This window comes from Chenopodium album, chromosome 11 (assembly GCF_948465745.1).
Source record: "Chenopodium album chromosome 11, dcCheAlbu1.1, whole genome shotgun sequence".
In the NCBI taxonomy this organism is placed as follows: domain Eukaryota; kingdom Viridiplantae; phylum Streptophyta; class Magnoliopsida; order Caryophyllales; family Amaranthaceae; genus Chenopodium; species Chenopodium album.
This window is the reverse complement of record NC_137844.1, coordinates 10,302,826-10,329,921: the sequence shown is the minus strand read 5'-3', so window position 1 is coordinate 10,329,921 and position 27,096 is coordinate 10,302,826. Positions and strand designations below refer to the sequence as shown.

The following is a 27,096-nucleotide window of genomic DNA, read 5'->3' as shown; positions in this document are numbered from 1 at the left end:
TGAAGAAAATGTAGAGTGCTTGAAAAATGATTTATAAGGGTAGGTTGATATTTATAAGTGTAGTTTGGTTGTTACATAAAAATCAAGATTTATCCAAACGGATTTTTCTTCTTTAGTCTGAGAGTTTGTTAGGACAGTTAGTTAAGTCGGTTATCAAGAAATGAAATTACCCTTTCTTGATTTTTATTTAATAAATTTTCTTTAATTTCTTGGGCTTTTTTGCTACCTTGATTAATTTGATTTGTAAAGAGAAAGAAGTCGGTTATGTTAGTAATCTAAAACAAAGGAGTATAAATTTTAAATGATACGTACATAAATATGTTTGAACTCAAATGTGTATAAAAAAATTGTATAAAATTTCAAAGGAGAGAAATAAAAATTAAAGATTGAAATATTGAGTGAAGGGTGTAAAATTAAAATCCGAAAAAAGGTGCATTTGGCGGGAAATATTATACGACATAAAAAGGAGTGGGAGAGAGAATAATTGGAGAAAATCTAATGAAGTCTAACCCAGTAACCCACTACTCACAAAGTTTGATCATTTATTCTTCAGTTTTTCAGGAGAAATGAGTTGCAATGAATGAAATATCAAATGGATAGCACAATTGTTTACATTCCCATTAATTCAAAAAATATCTAAGCCTGCATAACTTCATTGCTTCTAATTGGTTTGCTTGGCTAACTTGTGAACTGCTAATCTGTCTGCGGCTTCAGGACATCATACATTTCGTCACCAGCGAATCCCCACTGTCAAGTACAGTGAAGCACTCCACAAATTACACATTTTTCAAACAGAATGCCTTCTTCATCAAACATTGATCATATTTCAAAATTATATTAGGCCATTCAATGTATTGCAATCTCCGAGGAACCATCTTGGCTAGCACAAGCACGGAACATCCCAGTAGTATTGAATGGCATAGCAATCTCTCCTGTAGCTGATACAGCAATCAGCCCAAAAGTGCCTTCTGGGGCACCATTTTTCACAACATAATCCGCTGCTTCTTTCAAAGAAACTCCTTTATATTCCATAAGTGCAGCCACATCTCGTGCAATGGTACCACGTATGATGGCTTCCCCTATCCCAGTGGCAGAGACAGCACAATAAGTGTTGGCATATGTGCCTGCTCCAATGATTGGGGTGTCTCCAATCCTTCCAGCCATCTTGTTGACAACCCCCCCTGTAGAGGTTGCAGTAGCCAAGTTGCCATCGCCATCAACTGCAACACATCCAACTGTGCCTAACTGGCTGTCTCCACTCACTTCGTGTGTTTCCACTTTCACTTCTTTCTCGATGGACTGAGTGTAGTCTAGCTGCAAAAACAAGTACCATTCATAGATCATTTAACTGAAGTAACATGATTGGAAGACTAGCAAAATGCACAACCTAAAATTCCTCATAGCATATACTCTCAAAAATATCAACCATTGTAAAAAGAATGTAAAAACAAACCAATTGAACACCAATAAATTTCAAATTTATTCCCTTTTTCCATAACACTCCAAACCGGGGTTGTGAGAGGGTTGCACAGATACATATTATGTGATGCAACCAATTAACAAGAAATATTCTGGCAAATTATCACAAAGTAAGAATTTCCTCTTAATGTTTTAACTTTTAAGTATGCAACTTCATATCAAAGAGACATGATATACCTGCACTCTGTTTGCTTCTTTAGCTTGTTTAAGCCTTTCAACATTTGCCGGAGTGATAAAATGACTTGGTTCCTGAGTTTCAACGCCCTGCTTAATAAGACATTAATCAGTATAATATTGGAACACGACAGTATCTGGATGATGACAGTTGATCAAATTTAATGACAGCTACCTTACTAGCTGCTTTAAATCACAGTTTTTTCAAGCAAATTGTTCAATATTAACAATAGTTTGCAAGACATGGGTTCGCGAAAACTTGAAAAAAAAAAAAAAAAAAGCCTGATAAACAATTTGGCCATAAAAAAGAAGGGGTGCACCCACTTGTTCTCTGGCAAATGCCTCAGCCCCTTCAAATGCAAGATATATATGCGGCGTCTTCTCCATGACTAACCGTGCAAGAGAAATGGCATTGACAACAATTTTGAGACCAGAAACAGCACCACATTTCTTGGTGTTACCATCCATAATACACGCTTCCATCTCAACAGAGCCATCAGCGGTCAAGACCGAACCCAGGCCAGCATTGAAGAGTGGATGGTTTTCTAGTTCACGTACCTGTTAAGGTCACAAACTTTTATTATTCTCAGTTCTGTACCAGTAGTACAATTAAAGTAAATAGACAATCATAGATCAATTTACTGCATAATACAACGTTGTTCATCATCTGATAACAGAAAGCAAATTTATTTTGAGGGATCAAATTTAAGCATTTAAATCAATTGTAATCCTTAAACCCAATTTTTATTTTGAGGAAGTACTGACTACTGATACAATCCCTCCCAAATCAGTTATAATCCTAACTGATAACTCGTGCATTAGTATGGATACACTCTAGTCAATATTGTTTAGTTCTTTGTAGATTAGAACTGACACAATTAAACAAAAATACTCAAGGATTTGCAACAATGATCTTTTCTCCTAAAAAACCAAAAGAATATTTAAGAGGTGACAATTCCCGGACATTCTAAAATAGTAAAAATGATTATTAATTCCGTACACATAACTTAAAAACACAATCAATCGATTGACACCGAAAAGCATACCACAAGTTCGACGACATCAAGGGGAGAGCGGGCAAGTTTAAGAGCGGAGACACCAATATCAAGACAATGTTTAAGGGCATTTTGACGAGCTTGTCGTTTATCAGCAGGAAGATCAAGAGGGATGTCACCTGCTCCTCCATGCAAAGCTATTGCCCACCCCATCACTTTCTCTCTCCTCCTCACTTTTTTTTTTTTTTTTTTTTCTGGGTTTCCAAGGTATTCAAAAGATCAAGGTTTGGTGTAGTTGAGCAGTTAGCACACACTACTCATATGACTGTGTCCAATTATTGCTTAATTAATTAGTAAATATTATTAGATAATGGCCGTGTAAGCAAAATTGGCCCATTAGCTCAGCTGGTTAGAGCGTCGTGCTAATAACGCGAAGGTCGCAGGTTCGAGACCTGCATGGGCCATTTTTTGAGAATTTTGATTGATAGGGTAATAAAAAGTTGGAAACGCTACTATGTTCATTCACCTCATCAAGATAAATCTTTTGGACAATTACATACCCCTTATAATTGAATGTATGAGCATTTGTTCTGTAAGAGTATATAAAATGATAAAATTTTAAAATACACTATGTACAGTTGATGTAAGACATGTGTTTCTTGTAGTTTCGCAAGACAGGCCAATCAACAGATTTATCACTGAACAGTTTGACCGCTCAGAGCTCGTATTTTGATGACACTCAGGATGTAGTTTCATATAGTATTTTGCCAAGGTGTTGAAGATGGGATACACTGCAGGAGAATTTGTCAACACCTGAGATCAGATTTTATTGCAACAGTCACGGCTCTGAAGATAGAAACCACAATCCACAGTTGCTTCTCGGTATATAGAACCTTGGAGCTATCATAATTCAAGATCAACAATTTCACAAGAGGAAGTAGAGGCTGAGAAACTCTCCTAGATGAGAAATGTAGCCAAATATGAAGCTTTGGTGTGCATGTGATTCAGAAAGTAGTAATTCAGGCGTCTTCAAGCTTAAGCTGCCACATCCAAATTCACGCAGTTTCCGATGGGCCACGATCTTGTCGCCAATACAAGTCTTCCGCCTCTAAAACACCCTGCATAAGTTGATTTTTATCCCCATTTTTGGGGGACAGGGTGGATGGGGAGATAGTTATAAAATTGATTAGTAATGGTACACAAAAACATAATTTCTCATTGGCCGCAGAAATCAGGCTAACCTTGATAATCATGATTGCAGCATCCTTGTGCAATAGCTCATTATACTCCTGACAGGCGAGTGTCTGTTGAGATGCAAATATGAAGTCACTATGGTGAAAAAAGTTGATAGATCTGAAATTTTAGTCAAAATGAAGAATTGAAAAGAACATTTTGAACATACTTGGACACAGTTGGGGCAACCAACATCTCCTGAACAGTAGCATGATGTAAGCATATCCAAAGCAGAAGTCAACAAATCATTAAACAGTGGTCGAATCTGTCCCACATCAAAACATCATACATTAACATGAAACTCATCGAGAAAGAGAATGTGAAAGAGAGCAAACAGCTTGTATTTGCTAAAATCAAGGGGGCAAAATAAAAACTGCCAATGTAGCAAGAAAGAGTGGTGATGTGGGAGTCACTTCCAAGTCTATTGTTCCAAATCTAGTGTATATTACATTTCTAAACCAGTACATGCTGAGCGCCAAGAATAGATTCTTCTTTACCTTAGTATTAAAGTTAACCTCTCATTTCAAGAAATTACACACACCACCATCTTCTCAATATTGGATACATCTTCAACTTCTTTGACTCTTACTATTCATTATTTAATAGTGATATGTTTGCTGCAAGATTCTTGATAAGAAGTTAAAAGATAAATCTATGTCAATTACCCGCATTGAAAGCCCTGTTCCTCCAGGACGTTGGTCATATAATAAGATTCTTTCTGGTACATAGCGGGTCTCATGAGGATTTGCACATTCTGGAGCTAAATCTGAAGAGTCACAGATTATGTAGCTACACATTTACAAGAGAATCAATCAGGGAAGCAGAAAATTTTTGAAAGAGCAAGCTTTATACAAAAAGGAACAAAGAAAAACAAGATAAATTAAGGAAGCGAGTTCTAGGTGTAAATTTTGGATTAATTATTCATTGCAAAAACTATTATCATCGATAGCAGTAATTCATTCAGCTCCTCTGAAACATTAGCAGTGGAAGTGTGGCACCAGCAATCAATAGATTTGGCAACAATAGGTTCAGGATGCTATTGTCACCTGTTAAGCAGATAATAGACAGACAAGAGACAACTGCAAATGCACGGTAATGGTTTTAATGACTAGTGTATACAGGCCACCTAAAGTATCAATAAGGCACAAAGAAGATCAAGATAGGTAATACATCTCAGACAGTTAATCTACACTCTAGCTATACATAATGCAGTCTAGTACTCTAGTCACCCCCACCCTCCCCCCCCCCCCCCCCCCCCCCCCCCTCTTCTCAAATATATTAAAAGAAAAAAACCCCCACAAAAACACACACCTACCCAGCCAAGATCCCATTTTAATATTGTAAGTAAAAATCATCCTACAGCACATCGTGTAAAATTGGTGCAGAGCTGCACATCTTTGAGAAAATTTTTCTACAGAAAGCATACTATAAGGAGTAAGCAAGATAGTTCCAATTGGAGAGCTATTCAATAATTTTGTGAAAAAATGACTAAATTTCAGCACCTGCTTAATTTTATTCTCTATTGGTTGAAGTCTAAAGTTATAGTGCAAAAGAAGCACAGCCTTGATCCTCACCCTTACACCAACAAAAGGGAGATGACCATTGTCACAAGTGACTTAAGTCTATAATTTGATAAATGAAGCTAGAAACCTTCATTACCCTTCAAACTGTGTATTGACTCCTTAGTGATTAAATACAACATGTACACAGCTAAAAGATAATTGGATGATCGAGTGTGGTTGGTTCCTAGATGAGGAAAGCCAACAGGTAGTTTTGGCTTGAGCATTCAGACTTCAGATTGCACCTGCAATTACAGAGTTATTGTTCCAAACTAATAAATGCAACATATATTTTGCGTCTTCTATCATTCAACTTGTGGTCTTGCAGTCTAGCAGCTCAAGAGATGTTTAAATCTACTCATAGCACCATAAACTTGAATTCCAACCCTTGGTTTCTTGTCTAATTTTGTATGGATACAAATGAAAACTTCTGACTATGTAAACCACAGAACAAAAAGAGAATGTTATGTCCAGATCTGATGCAAACTTACAGCGGAACTACATTGAGGACAGCATGAGATGCAGCATGTAGGCCGGCACGAAAAGAAAATCCCTCCTTCTCCACAGCTGTTTTCACAGATGTGGGAACTCGAATCCAGACAGCCTGTCGCAAAAACCATTGTGGTAACATAAAAAAAACCTCTTAAAAAGAGACTTGAAAGAAACAGGAAGCTGTAATTGAATACACAGAAAGATTTGAGCCTGGTACCTGTGACTCATATGAATACTTGGGAAGTGCAAGATCAACTGTATCAAGTACCCTGCTGGTTCGTTTACAAATGCGACGGAAACCAAACCAAGTGGTGGTTACTGTGCAGGAATTTGTTAGGGCAGTTGTTCCACGACACTGCATCTTTGAAGCTCTTATTTGGTAAGCCTATAAAATCATTAATGCAATTAACCAGCCTTTTTTAGGTAACACTATACCTATAAGTGGGGAGGAGAGAGATTATGAAAAATATTAAAATATAAAGAGGGGGCCACTAGTAGGAGGAAAATAGTAAAATATTGTTAAAAGTTTCCAAAAAAGGAAATGGAGCAAGTAATAAAATATGGAGAATCATATAAGATGGTAGCTCTCTGTTGCTATCAACATTTGTAATATCTATGACTTCAAACTGCCTCCCAAGGCACTGGCTATGAGCCTATGATAGCTAGAAAGAAGATCCATTTTTAATCCCCCCATAGGAATTCAAACCACAATCTTCAATATAAAGGTCCCCAAAGAAAGAAGCTTAATGTCAACAATTATAGTTTTTCTTCTTGATCCTTAAATGTTCACGCTTGATACCCCAATATTTTATAACCATTGAACCCTTTTTTAAAAAAATTATCTCAATCCTCAAAGCATTGGGGAGGGAAATAATTGCCTAAATAGGTAGCTAAAAGATATGTTTGGGACATCCCAAAGAGTGGATGATAATTATGAGACATAGAGAGTACAATGCTAGCATGGCATTGACATCAATTTGCTGAAAGACTGTTGAAATGTCCCACTAGATGCACAAATATATAAGAACAGTGTATAATGCAGTCTGAAAATATAGGAGTAGGGAAATATAATTCAACATACAAGAGCACCTCCAATGACATCAATGTCAGTGTAGTCACGAGTTTGGGTATAATACTTTACGTCCGCTCTTTGGCAAAGTGCAATCTTACTAGATAAACCCAACTCCTTTACTAGATAGGTCTTCCCTTGATTCATGTAGATTGCCCCTTCATATACCTGGGTGTTAAAAAGATTTAATAAAAAAATTAATTGCACAAGTACAGGTAGCAGGCATGTAAATCAAAGGTAACCATCATAGCATCAACAGGTCCATATTAAGGAACAATATGATTTAAAATTATAGTGTAATACCCATCAAAAGAAAAAAAAAAAAAAAGTAAAATCAAGTACAACTAACCTGGAAAAAAGCCCCACTCTCTTCAATCTCTTCAAGAACTTCATTATTCTTGTCAATTACTTTGTATTTCTCAGACTCAATTGCACGGATACTAATTGAACGAAAAGGTGATTTCTAGTAAATCAAAAAAAACAGAGAATAGACATGGTTAAGGTTTAAAAAAAAGACATAACTTGCAGAATGACAACATAAACAAAATTCCATATAAAAGAAAGCCTAATGTAATTCAGGCAACCTTTCCTCCTCTATTTAACCCGTAACTCACCAAGTCAAGTCATTCACAGGATTTTTCAACAAAAATACAGGCATCTACATGAAGAAGCCCTGATCATATTAATAATTACTTCCATTCTTAATAGAACACTAAGCTAACAGATGAAGGGCAGATCAAAGCAAAGAAAAGAATCGAAGAATCCCATAAGAAAAGAACATAAAGAGCAAGAGTGAAAAAGTGAGACCTTCTCAGAATGAAAGAAAAAAAAAAATAGAAGCGGAAAATGTGCACAAACAAAGGCACCAAAAAAGAGAACAAATACAAAAGACTACATAATTGATGTCAAAGCCTATTATCGGTGAAAAATCTGAAAATACAAAGACATAAAGTATGCACTGTCAAAATGATGTATCTGTAGTTCAAAATTCTGCACCTTAAACAGTGTTTTATCATCCTTCTCATTTGACTCTAACGCAGTATCCTTGTGTCCTAAACTTATATTAACCCTGTATTTGATACCAATAATTGAGCGCAGGCAAGTAGCATAGCTGCATAGCTTCCAGGTTGTGCCCATAGCTAGGTTACCAGAAGACACCATCTTTAATATACCCGTTCTCTTAAATTACAAGTTTTTATTGCAATTTACTCCATGGCCCAGTTTGAACCGTGTAGAGGGTCGTGTTTGACTCTTTGATTTCAGGGTTGGGTCCGGGCATTCAATGGGGCCCACCCATTGCACAGGCCTAATTAAAAGAGGTTGAGAAGTCCAAAAGAATTGTCATGCTTCTGTTTTCAATAAGAGTGGTCAACTGGCACCCTCCCATCATTATTAAAGTAGATCACTGTGTCTCTTTCTACTTTGATCATCGTGTTTCCTTAGTTCCTACATCCTCCTAGACCACTAATCACATCACTTGCTCACCTAAATGACTTGCTCTCCTAAAAAAAACTCCATTTCAGAATTTCAGATTTCCCACAATAGGAATTCCACATTTGTCTCTAATCTTTTGAAACTACAATCCATCTCTTCTATTTTCTTTCCACGACAATACAAGGTATAATAAATAAATAAATAAACTCACACAAAAGTCGACAGAAAATATCCATTATCAAGTTTTTCAAGAATTTTTTTTTACCATTTTTGGTACAAAGTCTACGTCAAATACCCCCTTCCCCCGAAGCCAAATGAAAATACTAGAGAAAATATCACAGAGGCACAGCGTTTCCGAAATAATCACTGTTACTATATGTATGTCACACATTCACACAATGTTTCATCAATATTTTCCCTTCATACACAGAAGCCACTGTAACTTGTATGATCTTGCCATCTCTTTCCCAATATTCACGAGACAATTTAGATAGTGGCTTTGCCTGGTCAATAGTGCACAAAAGGGGCCTCAACGAATTCATGGTCCCCAAATATGTAAATTGAGGTAGAAGAGCTTTAAAATAAGACCTGATAAACATACCTCTTGCCCAATGTAGCTCCATATCTTTGCTGTTGACTCACGAGAGGGATCAACAGATAAATATCCCCTGCTTTCAAGTGCTGTAACAGCATCGTTTAAACCAGAGCCAAAATACTTTCCATCATATATCAAACTTATAGGATGCTCTATGGCAGCACAAATTACGTGCTGCTCAAGAACCTGCATGAAAGACGTGATCAAAGAAGTACATAATCTAGCTTATGAAGCTGGGGGTAAAAAGTAAAACTAGCTTGCAATATAGTACTAGTTAGTGCAAATTCAAGATATAAGTTACTAATTACTGATACCTTTGGGTTTTGAGCATCTACATGGCAGCATTCTACAGGGCTTCGGAATAATTTTTGTGGAAATTTCATAAAATACTGATCCAGCGGTCCCTCAAATGCAACGTACACAGCAAGTGACGGTTTTCCTCTTCTTCCAGACCTACCAGCTTGTTGCCACAGACTGAATAAAATGACAAGCAATAAATCAGAGCCAAAACAAATAATTCCAAGTTACTAAGATCAAATAGTTACAGACTTTACCTAGAAATACTACCAGGAAAACCTAGATGCAATGTCACATCAATGTGTCCTACATCAATACCCAACTCAAGAGCATTAGTTGCAGCGATTCCACAGAGCTTCCCGCTAAAGAATTTCCTCTCTATCCTTCTCCTATCCTGCTTTATCACAAAGCCCAGTCACTACAGAGCCATCCACTATTTTAATATAAACTGCAATTGGAACTGGTCTCATAAACCCCCTTTCACCTTATACCACACTTGAATACACCCACAAACATTCAAAAGTCCAAGAAGAAATAAAAGCCAAGCAGCTTAATCAGACAAAACAATTCAATTAACGGAAAATTTCATTATCCAATGTCCAAGATGCTTCCAAAACTTCAGCTGCTTCGTAAATAACCACTAAAATGCTTAATGCATGCTTATGTTCATTAACACCAAAGGTGTCAGCTAGCTTTATGGTGCTAAAGAATCTTCAATTGACTACAAGCCTAGCACCCTCTACCCTTAAGGGCAGCGTTGGTTGGTTCAAGGCATCAGTGCAAGGAAAATAATGTGGTATGTACCTCGGAACAAACCAAGTTCTTTTTTTTAATTTCTAAAGAGATGGCATTAAACACCAAAATAAAAAAAATAAAAAACACTAACCTCAGCAACATAGCCACCACGATAAGCACAGATGGAATCAGTATGATGAGGAGCTGTATCTTGAAGAATCTCATGTCTGCCAAAGAAATAAAGATGAAAATTTAAAAAACCCAAGCATTTGGATCACACTTAACTGCAATAACATCAAGATGCGTCTAAATGGTATTACACAATAGCACAACCATCATATTAAAATCAAATGCATGACCAAGTCCGTTTTGCAAAATGACGACCATTATGAGCTTAAATCAACAAAATTTAGACTTCACATGTGTTTCACTGAAGGACATTCCAGAACCTATCACGAATATCAACACATGAATATGAGATTGACTTACGTGTAAGATAACACAACTTCACAAAGTTTGCGTGTTTTGCAGAAAGCAATACAACGTAGTCCATGCTGCACCATTTCAGCAAAGAGTTGTGAAACCTCCAATATAGGGCTGTAAATACAACAAAAAGATGATGGTTACCGGATTGAAAGCAGTATAAAAGCTGGTATGAATACCAAGGTAGCAGCATGAGAAGTAAGTAATATACTGAGCCCAAAAGAATTAATATCATCAGCAAAAGTAAACATAGTAAACATAGAAAGAAGGGGAAAGATAAAGCTTAAACTGACATCTAACTACTGTTCAACTTTAACTAATCTTATTTTTCATCAATCTCTAGAAACATCAGCTATACAAAAATTCATAGTTTTGTTTTATCTTTAGAAGTAAGGAAATCAACTAACTTTCAGAGTCCATGTAAATCTGTAATTAATAGAGATATATTTCCAGGTCTTCTAAAGTGCATGGGGATATGGGATCTAGATAGAATACAGTTAAAAAAAATCTAATTCCTGCACTATACATGGTCTATTAACCAGTTTATGAAACAAGCTAAGTGCATTATTTCAAATTAGATTCAAGGCCAGACCTTAAATATAGAAGGGCAAGGCTATATTTACAAAATTAAAGATTCAATTGCACATTGGTAGGAAAGTTTGTGGCTAGTCTACGCTTAGCACAGTAAGACTCTAATGCTAAAATTGATCTCTTACTAGCTATAATCAGAAACCAGTGGCAAGATAGAGCTGAAAAGGCCTCTTGAATCAGCCTTATCTATTCAAAAAGCAATATAGAGGCTTGAAAGAGATGAGAGAATCATCAAATTACCTTAGCATATAGCGTTCAAGATCAGTGTGAAATTAGTAAAGGGTTAATACCTAACTTTTTACTTTTGAGAGTAGGGTAAGCTATACAGTATACAAGGAGGAACAGGAATTAAGAACTAATACCCCGCATGTAAGAGAAAAGTTTCCTGTATGTCTAAGGTCTAATCCAACAAGTAAGAGCTACATTAAAGCTAAAACTTGCATCCATGCCCATAACAGGTCTTAAAATGTGGTTAAAAGATACTATGTTTAATCCATGTCAAACATTTCTTAGGACAATGAAAACTATACACCTAGCTTCCCATAAAAGAAGATAAATTTTACCTAGACCTCTTTGTGACAATGGTTTTGATTCTTGTGCCAGTTCGCTGCACCTGGATTTCAGAAGTATATGATCAACATCATATCACAAAGTTACCCACTACATAAAAATATCAAAGAACCATAAAGCACCCACTGTTTTTGGTAACAAAGGTGGATTCCAAAGAATAAAAGACTTCGGAGCGGATGGACTTCCATCTGTTTCAATCAGCTCCATTGTTGGTAAATTTGCAAGTTCCTGAACGGAGAAAAACAAGCTAACCAGCTCATTCTCATAAAAGGGAAAAGATCATTGACAGCTGAATAAATAAACAGCCAGATTGATAGAACCCACCAAGTTAAAAAAAAAAAAAAAAATTACCATTGCATGCTCACGGGGGTTGGCAGAAGTTGCAGTAGAAAAGATAAAAGAAGGTTCAGAGCCATACACTGCATGAGGAAGGCATATCTGGATTACTATTGATGCTCTTATAGACCTAAACCAACTGAGAATAGGATACTATGCATACTAAATACTAATGCCATAAAGGAGCTTTAAACCGAGTGCATGGGACACATTAGATCTCACTCAGAATTCATGATAGATACCTAAATGAAATTGTAGACATAATATATTTATTATGTGGGCACATCCTCTTCTTTTAATCCAGTAAAGTCAATTAATGGCTTTTATAAAAGAAAATAATAATCAAAATTAATTAATTTGGACTTTATAAATAAATTTAACCTTGAAGCCCTGTGAAAGAAAGTTGGGCTACGTATATGGCTGATGGCCATAAAACCCATCAAGGTAGCTACTTGGAGGTCGGAACCCTATAAATTCGAAAACTCTATATATAGAGCTCATCTATTTCAATTTTCTATACACTTAGAAACTAAAGCTACTCAAAAACACAAATATACTCTTGCTGTCTTGCACCAAAGTTGATTATAAAGCTCAAATCATAAATTTACTATTTAATATTAAAGTCAGCACTTGACCTAATAAGATTAAGAAAATGATCATTTGGCATTAAAACAATGTATGCAAACATATACATACCATGAGAACATAAACGGCGTAATCTCCTCAATATAAGGGAAGTATGGCATCCAAATGCTCCCTTATAAGCATGTGCTTCATCAAAGACTACATACCTGTTTGATTAAACAGAAATCACAGCTTTAGAGAATTTATAACATATACTTTCAACATCCATATATAAAAGTGTAATAAAAGTTAAATGCACCAGTATAAAGATAAGCAAAAGAAAATTACAGAAATAACTAGATGATAAAGAACAACAATCAACAAGATTTACTCCTTACTTAAGATTAGATAAAATTCGCTGAAACTGTCCATGATATGGTAAGATTGACATATGCAGCATATCTGGATTGGTGATCAGCTGTACAAAGGAAAGAAAACTATTGACCTCAATAAGGCATGACAGCATGGTGAGAGTAGCATCCGCAATCTTACAAAGTTGATAATTACTTCCTCCGTTTCTTTTTAGTTGACACATTTGTTTAGGCACATTTGCAATGCATGATTAAACGATAATATCTTCAATTATTAATAAGAAATAAGTATAAAAAAGAGTATATTTGAATAATATACATTGAGATGTATCCAACAAGACCCCACATGACAATGCATCTTTTTAGGTATAAATCACAAACGGAAGTGAAAGTAATTTATGAATAAGTGTCCAAAGTCAAAACGTGTCAACTAACATGACACGAAGGAAATACTAAAGTACCAGTCTAGCATTGTCACGAAGCTGATTCCTCTCTTTTTGAGAAGTGTCACCATCATAAACTCCAATATTGACATTTTCAAAATTTTCAGTCATAGACAGCAATGCTCGCAACTGATCCTGAGCTAAGGCCTGGACAGCATTAGACACAAACTAGGTAAATTCATTTTAGACAATTTTCATCAGAAAAAGAAAATATATCATTTTAGACAGTCAAAGAAGTTGAACGGAAATTTAATTGTGAGTTAAAAATATGTCGCTGAAAACCAGATGTGTGGCACTGAATAAAAAAGAGGCTGCAAATCAGTGAATGAGTGTAATTGTGTTTGCATGTGTCTACAAATCTACGTATGCTACTCTTGTGCAACTTTTGGTTAAGATAAATAAATAATTACATTGTTGGAGTCCATCAAGGGCTTGTGCAGCATGCCAAATTTCAGAGGATTCAGACACCAATATATCTGAATGCTGGGAATCCCTAAAGCCCTAAAGGGTTGCAAAATGGAATTTAATAGTACCAAAGATGCAAAAGTGAACTCATAAAAGCTAGACTTCCTTAAGACTAGTTGTGCTAGTCTAAACGAATATCTGCTAAACATACAAATCTACATATTGCTTAGTCAAATTCTCATGCATGCAGCATGTGTCCTACATACAAACAGATATGTGCTAGTGCGTGCACAGGAGAAAGAAATACTGTATTACTGTAAGAGGTGATGGATACAAACCAAAAGGGGACCAGGGTCCTCTAAAAAATCACGTAGTGTGCCAATCCAAAGGAATATCTGCTTAAGATACACCAGAAAAGGACCATAAATAAAATAAAACACCACTATTTCCCACAAAATCTCCCAACTAGAAACCATACTCTGGAAAAGCAACTCATTCATTTCCATCAATAAAACCAAGAGAGACATGCAAGATACCTGCCATGAAGTCTTATTAAGCCTACGTCTCTCAAGACTAATCTGACTTGATCCACAAATAACAGCCAATCAACAAGCAAAAAGTTATAAATTACAGGCTCCTCATAACCAAGGCACAAGACACATGTATTAAAATTCAAACACAAAGGTCTCCATTTTTTATGATTACCAACAATGTTGAATCCATCCAAGCATGGAAGCCCAGATTTTTTTTTTCTCCCTTAAAACCATAACTTGCACAATTTTGATAATATATTACTTCTTAAAAAAGAAAAAGGAAAAAAAAAAAAAAAAATCAGGCCAGGATAGTGAAGGAGGCATCCTCTAACAAACCCAGCAAACCTGTCACTCCCAAAATTTAGGCTTCTACTCAAAATGAAAGTTCCATAGGACAACAAGACCCTCACTACCCAACAATTCAACATTCGAAATATTGTGTGAGCTACAGAAATAATAAGACATCAGAATCATATTGGAAGATGAATCCCCACAAACTAGGATTCCTCTAAAGTGCAAAATTTATTATGGGAATTTAAAATGAGGAACATGGGATATAAAATTCCAAGATTGAAATGGGAGGCAAGTGTACCCACAAGTGGCTCTTATATATTACTCTGAATACCAGACTATACCTATATGGCTATACCTGTTTCTATGACTCAGTAAAGAAATGAAAAATTTATAAACAACAGCAATAACATTATTAAACTGAAGCTAGATCAACAAAGAGCAAAACAGTAGTGTCTTGTAAATAGGCAACAGACCCCTCACCCGACCAACCTTAAGACTCACATATTATCCCTTAATAAAGAGATGGCTAAAAGGATTAACCACCAAAGGAAAAATAAAAAGAGATATAATAACACCCTGCCCTCCCTTTTCGTACAAATCATATCTTAAGTGTACAGTTGGATGGATTCGAACAAAAGGCCACACATTGACTAGATCAAAAGGCAATCAGACAATGAGCACCATCCAATCCACATACACCATATAACTATAAACTCTTTACACTCCAGCTAACCCAAGGTCCTCCAAATCAACCTTTAAGCAGAGCAAATTCCAAATTGGTCTCTTTACAGAAAGATGAGAATCTAGTGTGCTGATGTGGGGCTGGCTCAATTCATTAACTTTGCTAAACATTTGCATTAGAATTAGAGCTAGAACTTTATTTTGAGTTGGCCTGAAATGAGGGAAGACCCATTCTGTAAAAATTGCAGTCTTGACTGGGACAGTTGATCAGCACATAAAAAGTATCATCATTTAAAAAATGTAACAACTGGAATCTTCCACTATTAATCCAATTAATCATATAATTTATCCCTTCTCTTTATCATTTCAACACCCTGATCATCAGTTGAAATATGTAACTAGAAGCTTTCTCTATTTATCTAATAAATCTACCTGCTCTCCTTACACAGCTTCAGTAACCCAGCTCTAGCAAATTAAAGAAGGTTAGGCCATTCTATTTAATTATAACAAATGGCTGGAGGAGTTTAATATGAACTTTGGAGAACTCCACCTACTTGCATCCACACCAAAAACTAAGGTGTTGTCCACCCCCAACATCACTGCTTCATCACTGTAAAAAAGGCTAGCCCTTATAAAGCTTGAACCCATTCTAATCTTACTTTCATGTCAAAAATTGTCTCATCATCAACCAACTCACCTCGAACAATCAAAAGAGCATAGAATATAGCTTATTGAAATCCCTAATCCAACAAGGGACCACTAATGTGGTGATATATTGAAACAGAAATTTTTAAATCAGCTAAGCATAAGAGAACATCAAAAGGACAGCCAAATTAGCTAAAGTAACACATTCATTTGAATCTTAAGGGAAATTTGATAGAGAAAAGGAGTAGATAGAAAACATAATCCACCATCTCTCGAATCACAAACAATAATTATGGAGAGCCTACCATCAAATGCATCTGAAATGAAGTTTTATAAGAAAACAGTAAAAACTTCTTAATTGTCCACACAATCTTGCCAAGCACAATTCAGTAGAAAAAAACAAGAAGATAAGTAAGGCCAGTGATTCATCCAATTCCCTAACATATGCATGCCTGATTAAAAGGAAATATCAAAATAAATTCCATATATGTGACTGTATGTGCACAAGTCAGGCCATGTGGGTGTATAAGTGGGTACATGCTTGTTAATACACGAAAAACAGTATATTCACCTTAGTAGGAAACAGATATAGAGCACATGATAGCCAGTTTTGGGATAATGCTTCTAGTATTGGTATATTATAGCACAGAGATTTCCCGCTAGATGTCATGGTGGCTACCACGACATTTTTGCCACACAAAGAAGCCTTTATAGACTCAGCCTGCAGAAAGGTAAACTTAATCCACATTAGGTTTATGGCTATAATAATAAGGAAAAAGTTATAAGACACATGCGGTGATACAGACCTGGTGGCTATACAGCTTAGTAATCTCCAGAGTCTTTAGAGCACTCTTCGCATTTTCGGATAATTCATCAGGGATATCAGCGTAGACTGCAACTCTTGCATTAACTTCTTCTATATGTACTATCTGCATCCAAATAATAGCCCAAAGCATTTACAAGAACCCTTCTAATCCAATATTTTCCATAGGCACTTTGTTCTACAAATATTGGCACATTATGCTTTTTGGTCAAATGGAAGAATATTGTGGTCGGGGAATAGGGTTGGCAGGGGGGAATGGGCACCAGAAACAGTGAAGATAGAAAGTAACAAACTTTCCATCAAAGTGCCCACTCAGCAGAGCTTTACAGGCTTAACCTTAATTTTAAAGGGTGCAAGGTGCAACAAGGCACAAAAGTCCTTAGGGCCTAGGCGCAAGGCGGGCACTTTTTGTAGGTAAGGCGCACTTTATTTATATTAAAAATTATAATAATATCTATTAAATAAGTCTAAAAAAGAATTATGAGAAAAGGTGAAAAGGCCATGTGATCAATTGCTAGGATTCTTCCAATGGAACTGGGGGATATAGAGATACTCTCTCCTCTAGACTGACCATCGCAAAGTCGCATCGTGTTTTTATAAAAAATAAAAAATAAATAAATAAAAATCTTATGCATTAGCTATTTACAGCCTTACAGCGAAGGTGCAAGAAGCAGCCTAGAAAAAAGCGCATAGGTTTGAGCCTTTTGTAGGTCTTTGTACTTCACAGAGCTAAGACACCAGCTCTTGCGGCTTGTGCCTAGGTACACCTAACTCGCAATTGTTAAAACTAAGGGCTTTACAAGCTTCTTACAAAGAGTAACTTCATACATTATGAAAGTACCTGTCCACGAGAGCCGATGCCCTTCCTAAGATGTTCAAGCATCAACATGGGTGAAAGTGGATGAGTCTCCTACACAACCAAGCAAGCTGATTATTAAAAAAAATTAAAAAGATCTTATAACAGCGAAATTTGTGGGAGGAGGGCTTTTGAGCTCTTTTCACACAAAAGAAAATACAAGAGTGATAACTGAGAAGGCTAGGGATGAGAAAGGTCTAGAAGTGACAATTGAAAAGCATCCAAAGCATAAGAAGTAAATTTAAAACCAAATCTTCTAAAAAAGTTCTGAACGATCTGAAACTTAAAGCAGTTATAATTTTCTTTGGAAACACAAATAAAAATCAAGAATGCGAGAGTGCAATTCTATCACAGATGTGGATGCAAATTGGAAAACAGCATATGCTACCGCTACATCTCTCTACCAAAATAACTGGAAAAAATTTGATGAAAAAATCTGCCATAAAGACCTTTCTTGCTCAATTGCACCAAAAAAACAAAATCACACTTGTTCACACATTAATTGCTCCTTGAAACTATCTAAGACAAAGCCACAAGTCATGGAAGAACAAGTATACGGCAAACACCTTGTAATAGCTGATGAAAGGAAACAGTTGGTTACATTTAACATGTACCACGGGTAAATGCCAGAAAAAACATTTATAGCCCTTAATCCCTCATGATGGTGTAACTAGTCAACAGCAAACCTTTGATCAAGATAGCTCTTTGTCAAGAAGGTGATAAGGAGCATGAGATATGTCTAAAATTTATGAAGCTAAATCTGCAGAAACATTAGCACCTCTAAAATGGAGAATGAGAAAAGCAACAGACTAAAAAATATTATTTGAGATAGTCTTTTGTTGAAATGTATTCCTTTTTGGGAAGTTTTATAGTTGACACGTATCTATTTGAGATATGTCTTGTACAATAATTGTCAACTTTGCCCTTATCCCTCTTCTCTTTCCTCCTCCTTACAGACCCACTCCATCTCTCTCCTCCGTAACCCACATACTCCCTCTTAACCATGGCAACATCTTTTTTCTCTCTCCTCCCTCATCAGAGTCCTCATCGGAAATTTCCACCTTGGCCTCCATTCTGCTACACATAGAACCTTAGTCTCCTCTAGATCCCCACCACCATGGCTGCCTCCATAAAAGCCTTGACCATCATATCCTTCACTGAATTCACCTCCAAAGCCCCAAATTGGCTGTTCTTCACCATTAATAATTTCGCCTAGCTACTTGACCGTCATTAATGGATGTTCACGAGAAGTTTTAGCATATTAAATCTCAACTTTAAAATTTTGACTTTTTGTCAATCTTTCTTCACAGTAGCAACAATCCTCCATCACTCAACGCTAAATTGATTGAAGCCTCGATGTTCTTTTATCCTTTGTCGTTGTCTTCTTTTCCAATTCCAATTCCAAAAGTAGGGGCGGCGACAAATTGAAAGTTGGGGTTGTAAACATTTTTGGAATTTGTTAATGTTGAGTATTTTGTGGGTTTTATGTGAGGTAGAAGGTGTTGACAAAGGTGAGATGGTGGTATCGGAAAAGTAGATCAATGTGGTGGTGGAAAAGAATCAAGAGATGAAGTTGGGGTGGGATGGAGGTGGCTCACGTGGCTGGTCAGTAGTTGGAGGAAGGAAAGGGGAAGTTAAGCAGGGGCATTATTGTCCTTAACATTTCTATCTTACTTCTCCTAATATGTGCACCTAAATCAAATTCATCAACTAAAAAGAAAAGGAGGAAGTACTATTAATTATCCCTCTAAGACTACTTAAACTTAAAATAGAAGTATCCAAGAACACTAAAGAGAGGGCAAAGGGGGTCAGACAGTGATGGAACACCCACTCCAATTCTCAAGATACCTGCATATGACTCATGTACCCAATCAAACACTCTATGAAGGGGCTTCTCCTCATACCCCTCCTAAAACAATCCCTGCCCTATAACTGAATAAATTAAAACAAGACAGCAGAAGTATATATAGCGTTCTCTTTAAAGGAAAACAAGAGGAAAAACATACACAACACCGCACTTCAATAGAGCTCCTATTTTTTTCTGCAGCGATTCCATAAGAGGATGAATCAGTTTTCTTTACAGAAGTGATAAGCTCCTCCAGAGAAACAGCTTTCACATAGATTCCATCAGGCTGCATAACAAGATTGTAACAGAGTTATAACTCTAATAATAAGAAAATCGGTATCATTGGATAGCATTCAAATTCAGTAATAAAAACAATTGATAAAATTTTCACACACACTTAGAACACAAAACAACAAGAGGTGGCCTGCATCAAATGTCATCAATGATAGCTTACACAAAATAAACCCCGTAGCCAAGGATTTTGATTATCTTAATAGAGATATAACAAGCAGTAGATTTATGATAATGATCATGTTAAAGTGCAAAAGCTTACTGAGTACACAGATGGGTGTTGAATCTCTAGTATATATGAAGATTCAAAATGAGAAAAGAAAAAAAAGTCAAGGACAAATAGTAAACTCATATAAAAGAAACTATCCTAAACAACATTATGAAACTCCAGGAAGGATAAAGCACTAGGGTCTCAAGTATCCTAATATCATCATACCATCTCAATTATCTTCGTTAACTAAATCCAGTCACAATGCTCATTGCAAAAAGGACTTCATTCCAAAACAATAAAAAGATCTCATAATCTCTTACTTTTTTATATGATTAATCCCAACTGCCCTTTTGTTCTTCCCAATTGGAATCTTTTTGTGAGGAAAAAAAAGTTAAAGTGGGAAAAATAAAAAGGATGGGAGGGAGTATTATTAAGCTCCTACCAAGCAACAAAACATCTCCCACTCTAACACATTTAACTCCAACTTCCTCCAAGGCTCAAAGGAAAAATCCTCCAAATTATAGTCATAGTCCATCTCATTTCCCTCTAATTATATCTTGTCTCCTATGTTCAAAATTTACAATCTACAACTTTGCAAAAAGCTCTCTTCCACAACTATTCAATAATTTAAGGATTGATCGCAAACCATCCACCAATAAGGCCTTGTTCTTTTCACCTAATTTCTACTTATAAAAAAATATTTTAACCAATTACAATAAGCTTACTAATCAAAACTGATTTTTTTTACTGAATGCAACTTTTAATGAGAAGAAATTCATTTTATTGATTGACACTAATTTTTAATTAATCACAAGTATGTTTTGGTGTATAAAGTTACTGAATTTAGCTGAATAAACTGAATTATACTTATAAAAAGCTTCCAAACTTAAAGTTATTGGTTACTGACTAAGGCCATGTTTGGTAATTGGCTTTTTAATGGCTTTTTGGTTAGCTTTTGGCTTTTGGCTTTTTAAGGTGGTCAAACAGCCAAAAAATGTGTTTGGTAATTGGCTTTTTAGTCAGCGAAAAAGCTGGCTTTTAAGCCAAAATGAAAAAGCTGCTTTGAGTAGCTTTTTTGTTGGCTTTTGGCTTGTTGGCCCACAAATTATCTAATAAACAGCCAACAACCACCAATTAATTTACCAAACACTTTTGTAAACAGCCAATTTCAAAAGCCATTATAAACAGCCAAACATTCCAGCTGGTCAAACAAGCCAAGTGAACCAGCCAACAGCCATTTGCCAAACAAGGCCTAAAAGTTATTTTTTACAGAATATTATAATTCAAAGGTAAAAAGAACAAGGTGTAAGTTAATAAGCAAACCATGTAAATGGTTAATTTGGTTGGATGTAGGAAAGGGCCATTATATTTGTAAAGAAATATAAGATCAAAAGTAACATTATAGGGATAAAAGCATATAGTATGCAGTATAACAATAACAATAACACAAGAAAAACAATAATTTTCATATACCATAGTACCATATGAAACTCTGTTATTGAGGACCATAGAAAACAACATTGCAGATTAAATTAAAGGAAAAATTGGTAGGAACCACTCGCTTAATAGGTCAATTTGTGAACAACTACTCACTAAAAAGTTATATCAAAAAAAACTACCCTCCAAATTTAAAAAGTTTGGGTAGCACTACCTCTTTTCATTTTCCGGCAACTACTTCCGGCGAGTGGGGCCCATTTGTTATTTTTCCTTTAAAAAAACATCCCCACCCTTGTATATATTAACCAACCCTCCTCTTTTTTGCAAAATCTCAATCCAAAAAACCAAATCTTTGTGAAAATCGCCAATTAAAGAAGGAAAAACGATTTGGTTTTTTGGGTTAGTTTTTGCAAAAAAGAGGAGGGTTGGTTATTATAAATGAGTGTGAGGATTTTTTTTTTTTGGAGGGAAAATAACAAATGGGCCCCACTCGCCGGAATTAGTTGTCGGAAAATGAAAAAGGGTAGTGCTACACAAACTTTTTAAATTTAGGGTAGTTTTTTTGATAAAACTTTTTACTACTCTCTCCATTTTTAAACACTTGCTCCATTTCTACTTTTTGCACTATTCATTTATCCTACTTTAACTAATGTTTATGATTAATACATAAGAAAAAAATATAGTCTTGTGGGTACTCGTTGAAATCATCTCAATGAATAGATTATTAATTTTTCAATTGTTAGAATTAATACTTATTGATAATTAAAGATATTATTGATCAAAGATTAGCATCGGCATCAGCGCCCAAGAGAAATGGAGCAAATATTTAAAACCGGAGGGAGTAGTAGTTATTCACAAATTGACCTATTAAGCGAGTAGTTCCTGAGAATTTTTCCTAAATTAAATGAACAGTATTTCTATGGCCAGGAATACCACACTAATTTTTTCAAATGTTTCACACAAAAAAAAAAAAAAACACACACACACACACACACGCGCGCGCGCGCATCCAGGACCAAAATAATTGAGCAATGGAATGGATCTGATACTTACATACCAAAAGTAATCTGAAACCTTCCTCTAAAGTTGTTCTGAAAAGTATTTGTCTTCTATTTATCGAACTAATTATCTTTGACACAGGAACCATTTTTCGAGCTGTAAACATGAAAATATACAGCAATGCAATATCTTGTAAAATCACATAAAGACAACATTCCAAAAGTCCAGAGCATAAAGGAGGAGTTAGGGGAATGCAAAAACACACATCACTCACGAAAACAAAAGACAAGGATCTCAATGTTCCAGCAATGTTCCAGCACTTTACCTTTGACATTGCTTTTAACATGGTCAGACTGTTCCCTTGAGAAATTATTTACCACAATAACATCAAGTGACATCTTACTTTCTGTTTCTTGGTCAATAAAATGCACAACCTGGGATCAAACAACAAATTCAATTTAAATTTAAAGATCGTCAACACAGCAATGAAAAAGTGGATGTTAGCTAGCTTGGAGTATCAAATTTCCAGGGGAATAGTAAAAGTGATATGGTCTAAACCTACCTGCATCCTGGACTAATGTGTATCATAAACAAACAAATTGGTGCACACTATAAAGAACATCATAGTCTTGTGTCGGGCATCAAAGTCCATGTCATTGTAACTCATGCATATGTCACTTATTTATCCATACTTATGCATGAAAGATCAAATGAAGAGATATAATACAATTTTATATCCAACAGCAGAATGTTCAAGTTCAGCAACAACAACAGCAAAATAATCGTTAACATGAATCGTCATAAGGAACCATCGATAAAACAAAGTTGGAAAAAGTGTGTAAAGTGAAAAACGAAAAGACTATATAAATGAACACCTAGTTTAACTCATATTGAAAGTAACAAGAACACCGAGCCCTCAGCCTCATGTCAAACCTCTTGGAGAATGAGCATACAAATAAAATCTACAGCAGAGCTATGATTTGCCTGCAGCTTGGACAGCATTGATTGTAGTATAGCACAATAAACATTTTGATTTAACTCAAAAATTCAAAACTTAACAAAAGTTCCTTAGTTGAGAACTTGAGCTATCATACTTTAGCTTGTCCTACTGTAGCCAATAAACAAACTAAGAGAGCAATTTAAAGTGGGCTGTGAAAGACATGTAAACACGAGAACACGAGATAAATCAACCAGGAAACACTTCTGTAACAAGAAAAATAAAATTAGCAGGGGATGTATCACGGAACACATAATTAAATTGGCATCAGAAGCAATTAAGTTTGGCAAGGAACCTTAGGGCAGAGATCTGGCAGATGCTTCAAGTCTTCCACACTAGCACAGAAACCAAGTTCACGAAGTTTATCAAGTGAATTCTTGACAAGGTCAAATGTAACAGCTTCATGATTCACTTGAAGAAATCCAGCAAAAATGTTCAAGAAAGCAAAGGACTGCATCATTATCGTTAACCATGTTGGGCAAAGGCAAGAAGAGGGCTGGGCTGGTTGGCCATTCCCCTGCATATTAAACTTGCTAGACAACATACAGTTCCCAGTTTCTGCATCCGATAAACAATGCACAGGCTCCAATATCTTGAGGAAACTTTCACAAACTTCTTGATCAAGAACATGCCTATTAGAGGAATGCAGTAAACTAGATATAAGATCATCAGCAAGCCCTGCCTTACTTTCAACTGGGGATATCTTTCTACGCTTTCTTGCATAATTACTTGAGAGATTCTCGTTTATCATGTCACCTTTACTTTTATCAAAATGATCTGGCAAACAACCAGAATGTTCTTCAGAACTCATTGTGTTATTTAGATACGACAAATCTTCCATCATATCATGCCAAGCTGATTCTGCTACGTGTGAAGGTTCACTCTGTGGAGTAGTCTGCGAGGCTACTCCAGATTCCTCAGAGTGTATATTTTGGGATTTAGCTTTCTTTGTAAATGGCATAAGAGCGACAAATTCTCCTGAGTTTATGGAGTGACTTCCTATTAAACTCTTAACACCTAGTTTCATACCCTGGGAAACACAAAGCAACCCAACAGAAATGAGCAACACATTCAAAACATAAACAACATAGTACTCGTTAAGTCCCATACTAACAATCCGACCTTAACTTCCTTCTTTGCCCTAAACATCTGTGATCTTAAATACCCTTTTCTCAAAAAAGAGTATCCTCATTAAGTCATTATACATTTATACACTAACAGTCAAATCGAGAATATGAAAATGAAACCGCGGTAGTATAAGGCATATAAGCCATGGTAGGTAATCCACGGAATCGACTATTCAAGCTCATAATGTCATCACAATAATGTAGCTACCCTAACCCTTAGACAGGGGATCAACATCCAATAAACTAACCAATCATTGTTTTTTTTTTCCGAACACGGGTTCACAATCAAGGATTAGGTCCTAATCCTGAACTAACCCGAGTTTCATTAGCCATAAGCCAGTTCACATTCAATCCTAAACAATTATGCTAATTTTGACAAATATATAAATCAATAAAATGACTAAAATTCACCACATTAGGACAATGTTACACAATTACCAATCAAATCATTGATAACATAATATAAATCAACCATTTCAGCACAAACCAATTAAAATTGAAAGTAACATAATAAGAATAACAACAATAAGAATAACAATTAAAAAATTGTGAAAAAAATCTTACTTTGAGAAAAAGATGAAAGTCGGAAGAAGAAGAGGCAGGAGGAAAGCGGTTCTTCAAAATGAGTTTGAGGTCTGCGATTGTTTTGGTCGATGAAATTGAAATGGTGATAGATTCTCCGCTTAGACTACGAACTGAAATTTCTCTTTCCTCCATTTTTTTTTTTTTTTTTTTTCCTCTGCCAAACGATGAAAAAATGATACAGTATCAATTTATTTCAGTAATGTTCAAATTACGGACTTACGGAGTATGTAATTTCCAAATGTCAACAGTAATTTTTTTGAGTACGTCCATTGTACACCCAACTAATTAAATATTAGTTTTGTTTTCATTTGATGATTAAATAAAATATAATCATCAAAATAAAAACAAAGTATTTATAGATGACGACGATACACTCGGGTGTATATAACAAATTTCACAAAATTTTTTTGACTAATTTTAGGGAAATTATCATTGGTACGTTTGTACTTTAATTATCAGCGATACATTTCGTTTATTACAGTGAGCATTTCGTTAATTATCAGCGGACATCTGTACTTTCAACTAATTAATGTAGTGAGCATTTCGTCAATTATTGGTTAGTAATAGGTTAATGACTTGCAATTTTGACCAATTTGACTCTCTTCTTTTTTTTCCCTCCTTAATTTCCCTCCTATATTAAAAGTAATCCATCCACCTCTATCATTATATAAACGAAGTTTCCTCATTTGCTCTGATTATGAAGCTTCTTCTTCATTTATGGTTAAATTGGGTGTATTTCAAAGCTATATTATTGTATCAATGTGGCTCAAAATCTAAATCGAGTTTTTTTATTTTTTCTTTTTTTAATCTCAATTTCGAGCCAAATTGTGTTGACACTCTAAGCATTATATTTTAGCTAAAGATCTGTTTATTATTGTAATCTCAAGCCGTTAGTTCTGTGCAATGATTGGATTTGTTTTTTAGTTACATAATATAGAATCTTTGTTGGCATCATGCCAAGGGGAAGGAATATAGTATGGATTTCCTTATGATTTGGATTTTTATGAATTGCTTTTTCTATGTTTTTTTTTTTTTTTTTTCAGTTGACACGTTTTTTATACTTACACTTTTTCTTTTAAGCGTGTTTTGTAATTTATACATAATAAAAAAAAATATAGTCATGTGGAATTTTTACTTATTGGTAATTAAATATACTCTCTCCGTTTCAATTTATTAGTCCCATATACTATTTTGGGCGTTTAAAAAAGATATACTCATATTGAATGTATTTCACTTTTAACTTAGTTTTTATTTCCTATTTTATACATATTAAATTCTAATTGGTTAAATTAATTGATTGTAAATTGATGACATGACTTTAAGTAAAGAAATTACTCCCTTGATTTATGCAATTATGGCTAATGCTTTCCTAAAAAAAATCAAAAAATTTAAATAAGGCAAAACTATTTATGAATTGTTTTTTACTTTAATGTTAGATTCCCAATATTCTTCTTTTCTTATTTTATGTGATTGATTCCATTTGGGACTATTATATTGAAACGGAGGGAGTATTAATTAATGGTTGAATTTAAGAGGCATTGACAAACGCGACTAAAACGTGTCAATTAAAAATAACGAAGGAAGTATTATATTATATATATTCATGCATATAGCATAAAATAAATTCAATAATTAAAAATAACCAATATCAGTACTCATATAGTCTCAAAGTTGAAACTATTTGATTGCATTATGATGAGCATTACCCTAGAAAAAGTAGAGAATGAAATTATTTGATTGCATTCTGATGAGCATTACACTAGAAAGGTAGAGAAAACAAAGGCTATGCACTAGTATACCAGTGCTTGAAACTTAAACTCCTCAACGGACTACGCCACTACTCCATACTTTTACCAGCAGATGTTTCACCTGGAATTACATAATTTAAAATTTTAAAATATACTTGTGTTAACACGTAGGAATTTTATATTTCTACTTTATAAAGG

At 35.2% G+C, this 27,096-nt stretch overlaps 2 protein-coding genes and 1 non-coding gene across 5 annotated transcripts; 1 reads left to right on the top strand and 2 right to left on the bottom strand.

Annotated features, from left to right (window-relative positions):
* Positions 1–593: 593 nt before the first annotated feature.
* LOC145568536 (isoaspartyl peptidase/L-asparaginase 1-like) lies at positions 594–2,918 on the bottom strand. Its single transcript, XM_081627958.1, has 4 exons — positions 2,700–2,918; positions 1,978–2,211; positions 1,657–1,743; positions 594–1,314 (listed from the first exon to the last, which is right to left on the bottom strand). The coding sequence occupies exons 1-4, from the start codon at positions 2,859–2,861 to the stop codon at positions 847–849; spliced, it is 951 nt and encodes a 316-aa protein (XP_081484084.1). The 5' UTR covers positions 2,862–2,918; the 3' UTR covers positions 594–846.
* Positions 2,919–3,038: 120 nt separating this feature from the next.
* On the top strand, positions 3,039–3,112 carry TRNAI-AAU (transfer RNA isoleucine (anticodon AAU)). The gene has a single exon. It is a non-coding gene; the product is annotated as a tRNA-Ile (tRNA).
* Positions 3,113–3,148: 36 nt separating this feature from the next.
* LOC145567370 (uncharacterized) lies at positions 3,149–25,294 on the bottom strand. 3 transcript variants are annotated; one of them, XM_081626634.1, is made up of 27 exons: positions 25,130–25,294; positions 23,734–24,468; positions 22,767–22,875; positions 22,500–22,597; positions 19,664–19,789; positions 17,643–17,711; positions 16,785–16,907; positions 16,550–16,699; positions 13,439–13,567; positions 13,005–13,084; positions 12,739–12,833; positions 12,058–12,125; positions 11,833–11,934; positions 11,700–11,749; positions 10,552–10,659; positions 10,214–10,289; positions 9,585–9,721; positions 9,345–9,504; positions 9,037–9,216; positions 7,351–7,464; positions 7,014–7,169; positions 6,150–6,317; positions 5,932–6,044; positions 4,547–4,670; positions 4,051–4,146; positions 3,890–3,952; positions 3,149–3,766 (listed from the first exon to the last, which is right to left on the bottom strand). In XM_081626634.1, exons 1-27 carry the CDS (start codon positions 25,280–25,282, stop codon positions 3,704–3,706), a joined length of 3,645 nt encoding a protein of 1,214 aa, XP_081482760.1. In that variant the 5' UTR covers positions 25,283–25,294; the 3' UTR covers positions 3,149–3,703. The 3 variants fall into 3 exon arrangements, 2 of the variants coding, with proteins under 2 accessions (XP_081482760.1, XP_081482761.1); XM_081626635.1 differs by lacking the exon at positions 4,051–4,146; XR_014095571.1 differs by lacking the exons at positions 3,149–3,766; positions 3,890–3,952; positions 4,051–4,146; positions 4,547–4,670 and having other exon boundaries at positions 7,022–7,169.
* Positions 25,295–27,096: the final 1,802 nt, after the last annotated feature.

Bases quoted from the DNA above. Each gene is read 5' to 3' on its own strand.
- LOC145568536 (XM_081627958.1), bottom strand. From the start codon at position 2,861: ATGGGGTGGGCAATAGCTTTGCATGGAGGAGCAGGTGACATCCCTCTT. The intron at 1,744-1,977 runs GTGGGTGCACCC...CTTATTAAGCAG, and splicing joins AGGCATTTGCCAGAGAACAA to GGCGTTGAAACTCAGGAACC. The intron at 1,315-1,656 runs GTATATCATGTC...TTGTTTTTGCAG, and splicing joins AAGAAGCAAACAGAGTGCAG to CTAGACTACACTCAGTCCAT.
- LOC145567370 (XM_081626634.1), bottom strand. From the start codon at position 25,282: ATGGAGGAAAGAGAAATTTCAGTTCGTAGTCTAAGCGGAGAATCTATC. The intron at 11,935-12,057 runs GTAATTTTTTTT...TTCTCCGTTCAG, and splicing joins ACCCCCGTGAGCATGCAATG to GAACTTGCAAATTTACCAAC. The intron at 4,147-4,546 runs GTAATTGACATA...GATGTGGGACAG, and splicing joins GAACAGGGCTTTCAATGCGG to ATTCGACCACTGTTTAATGA.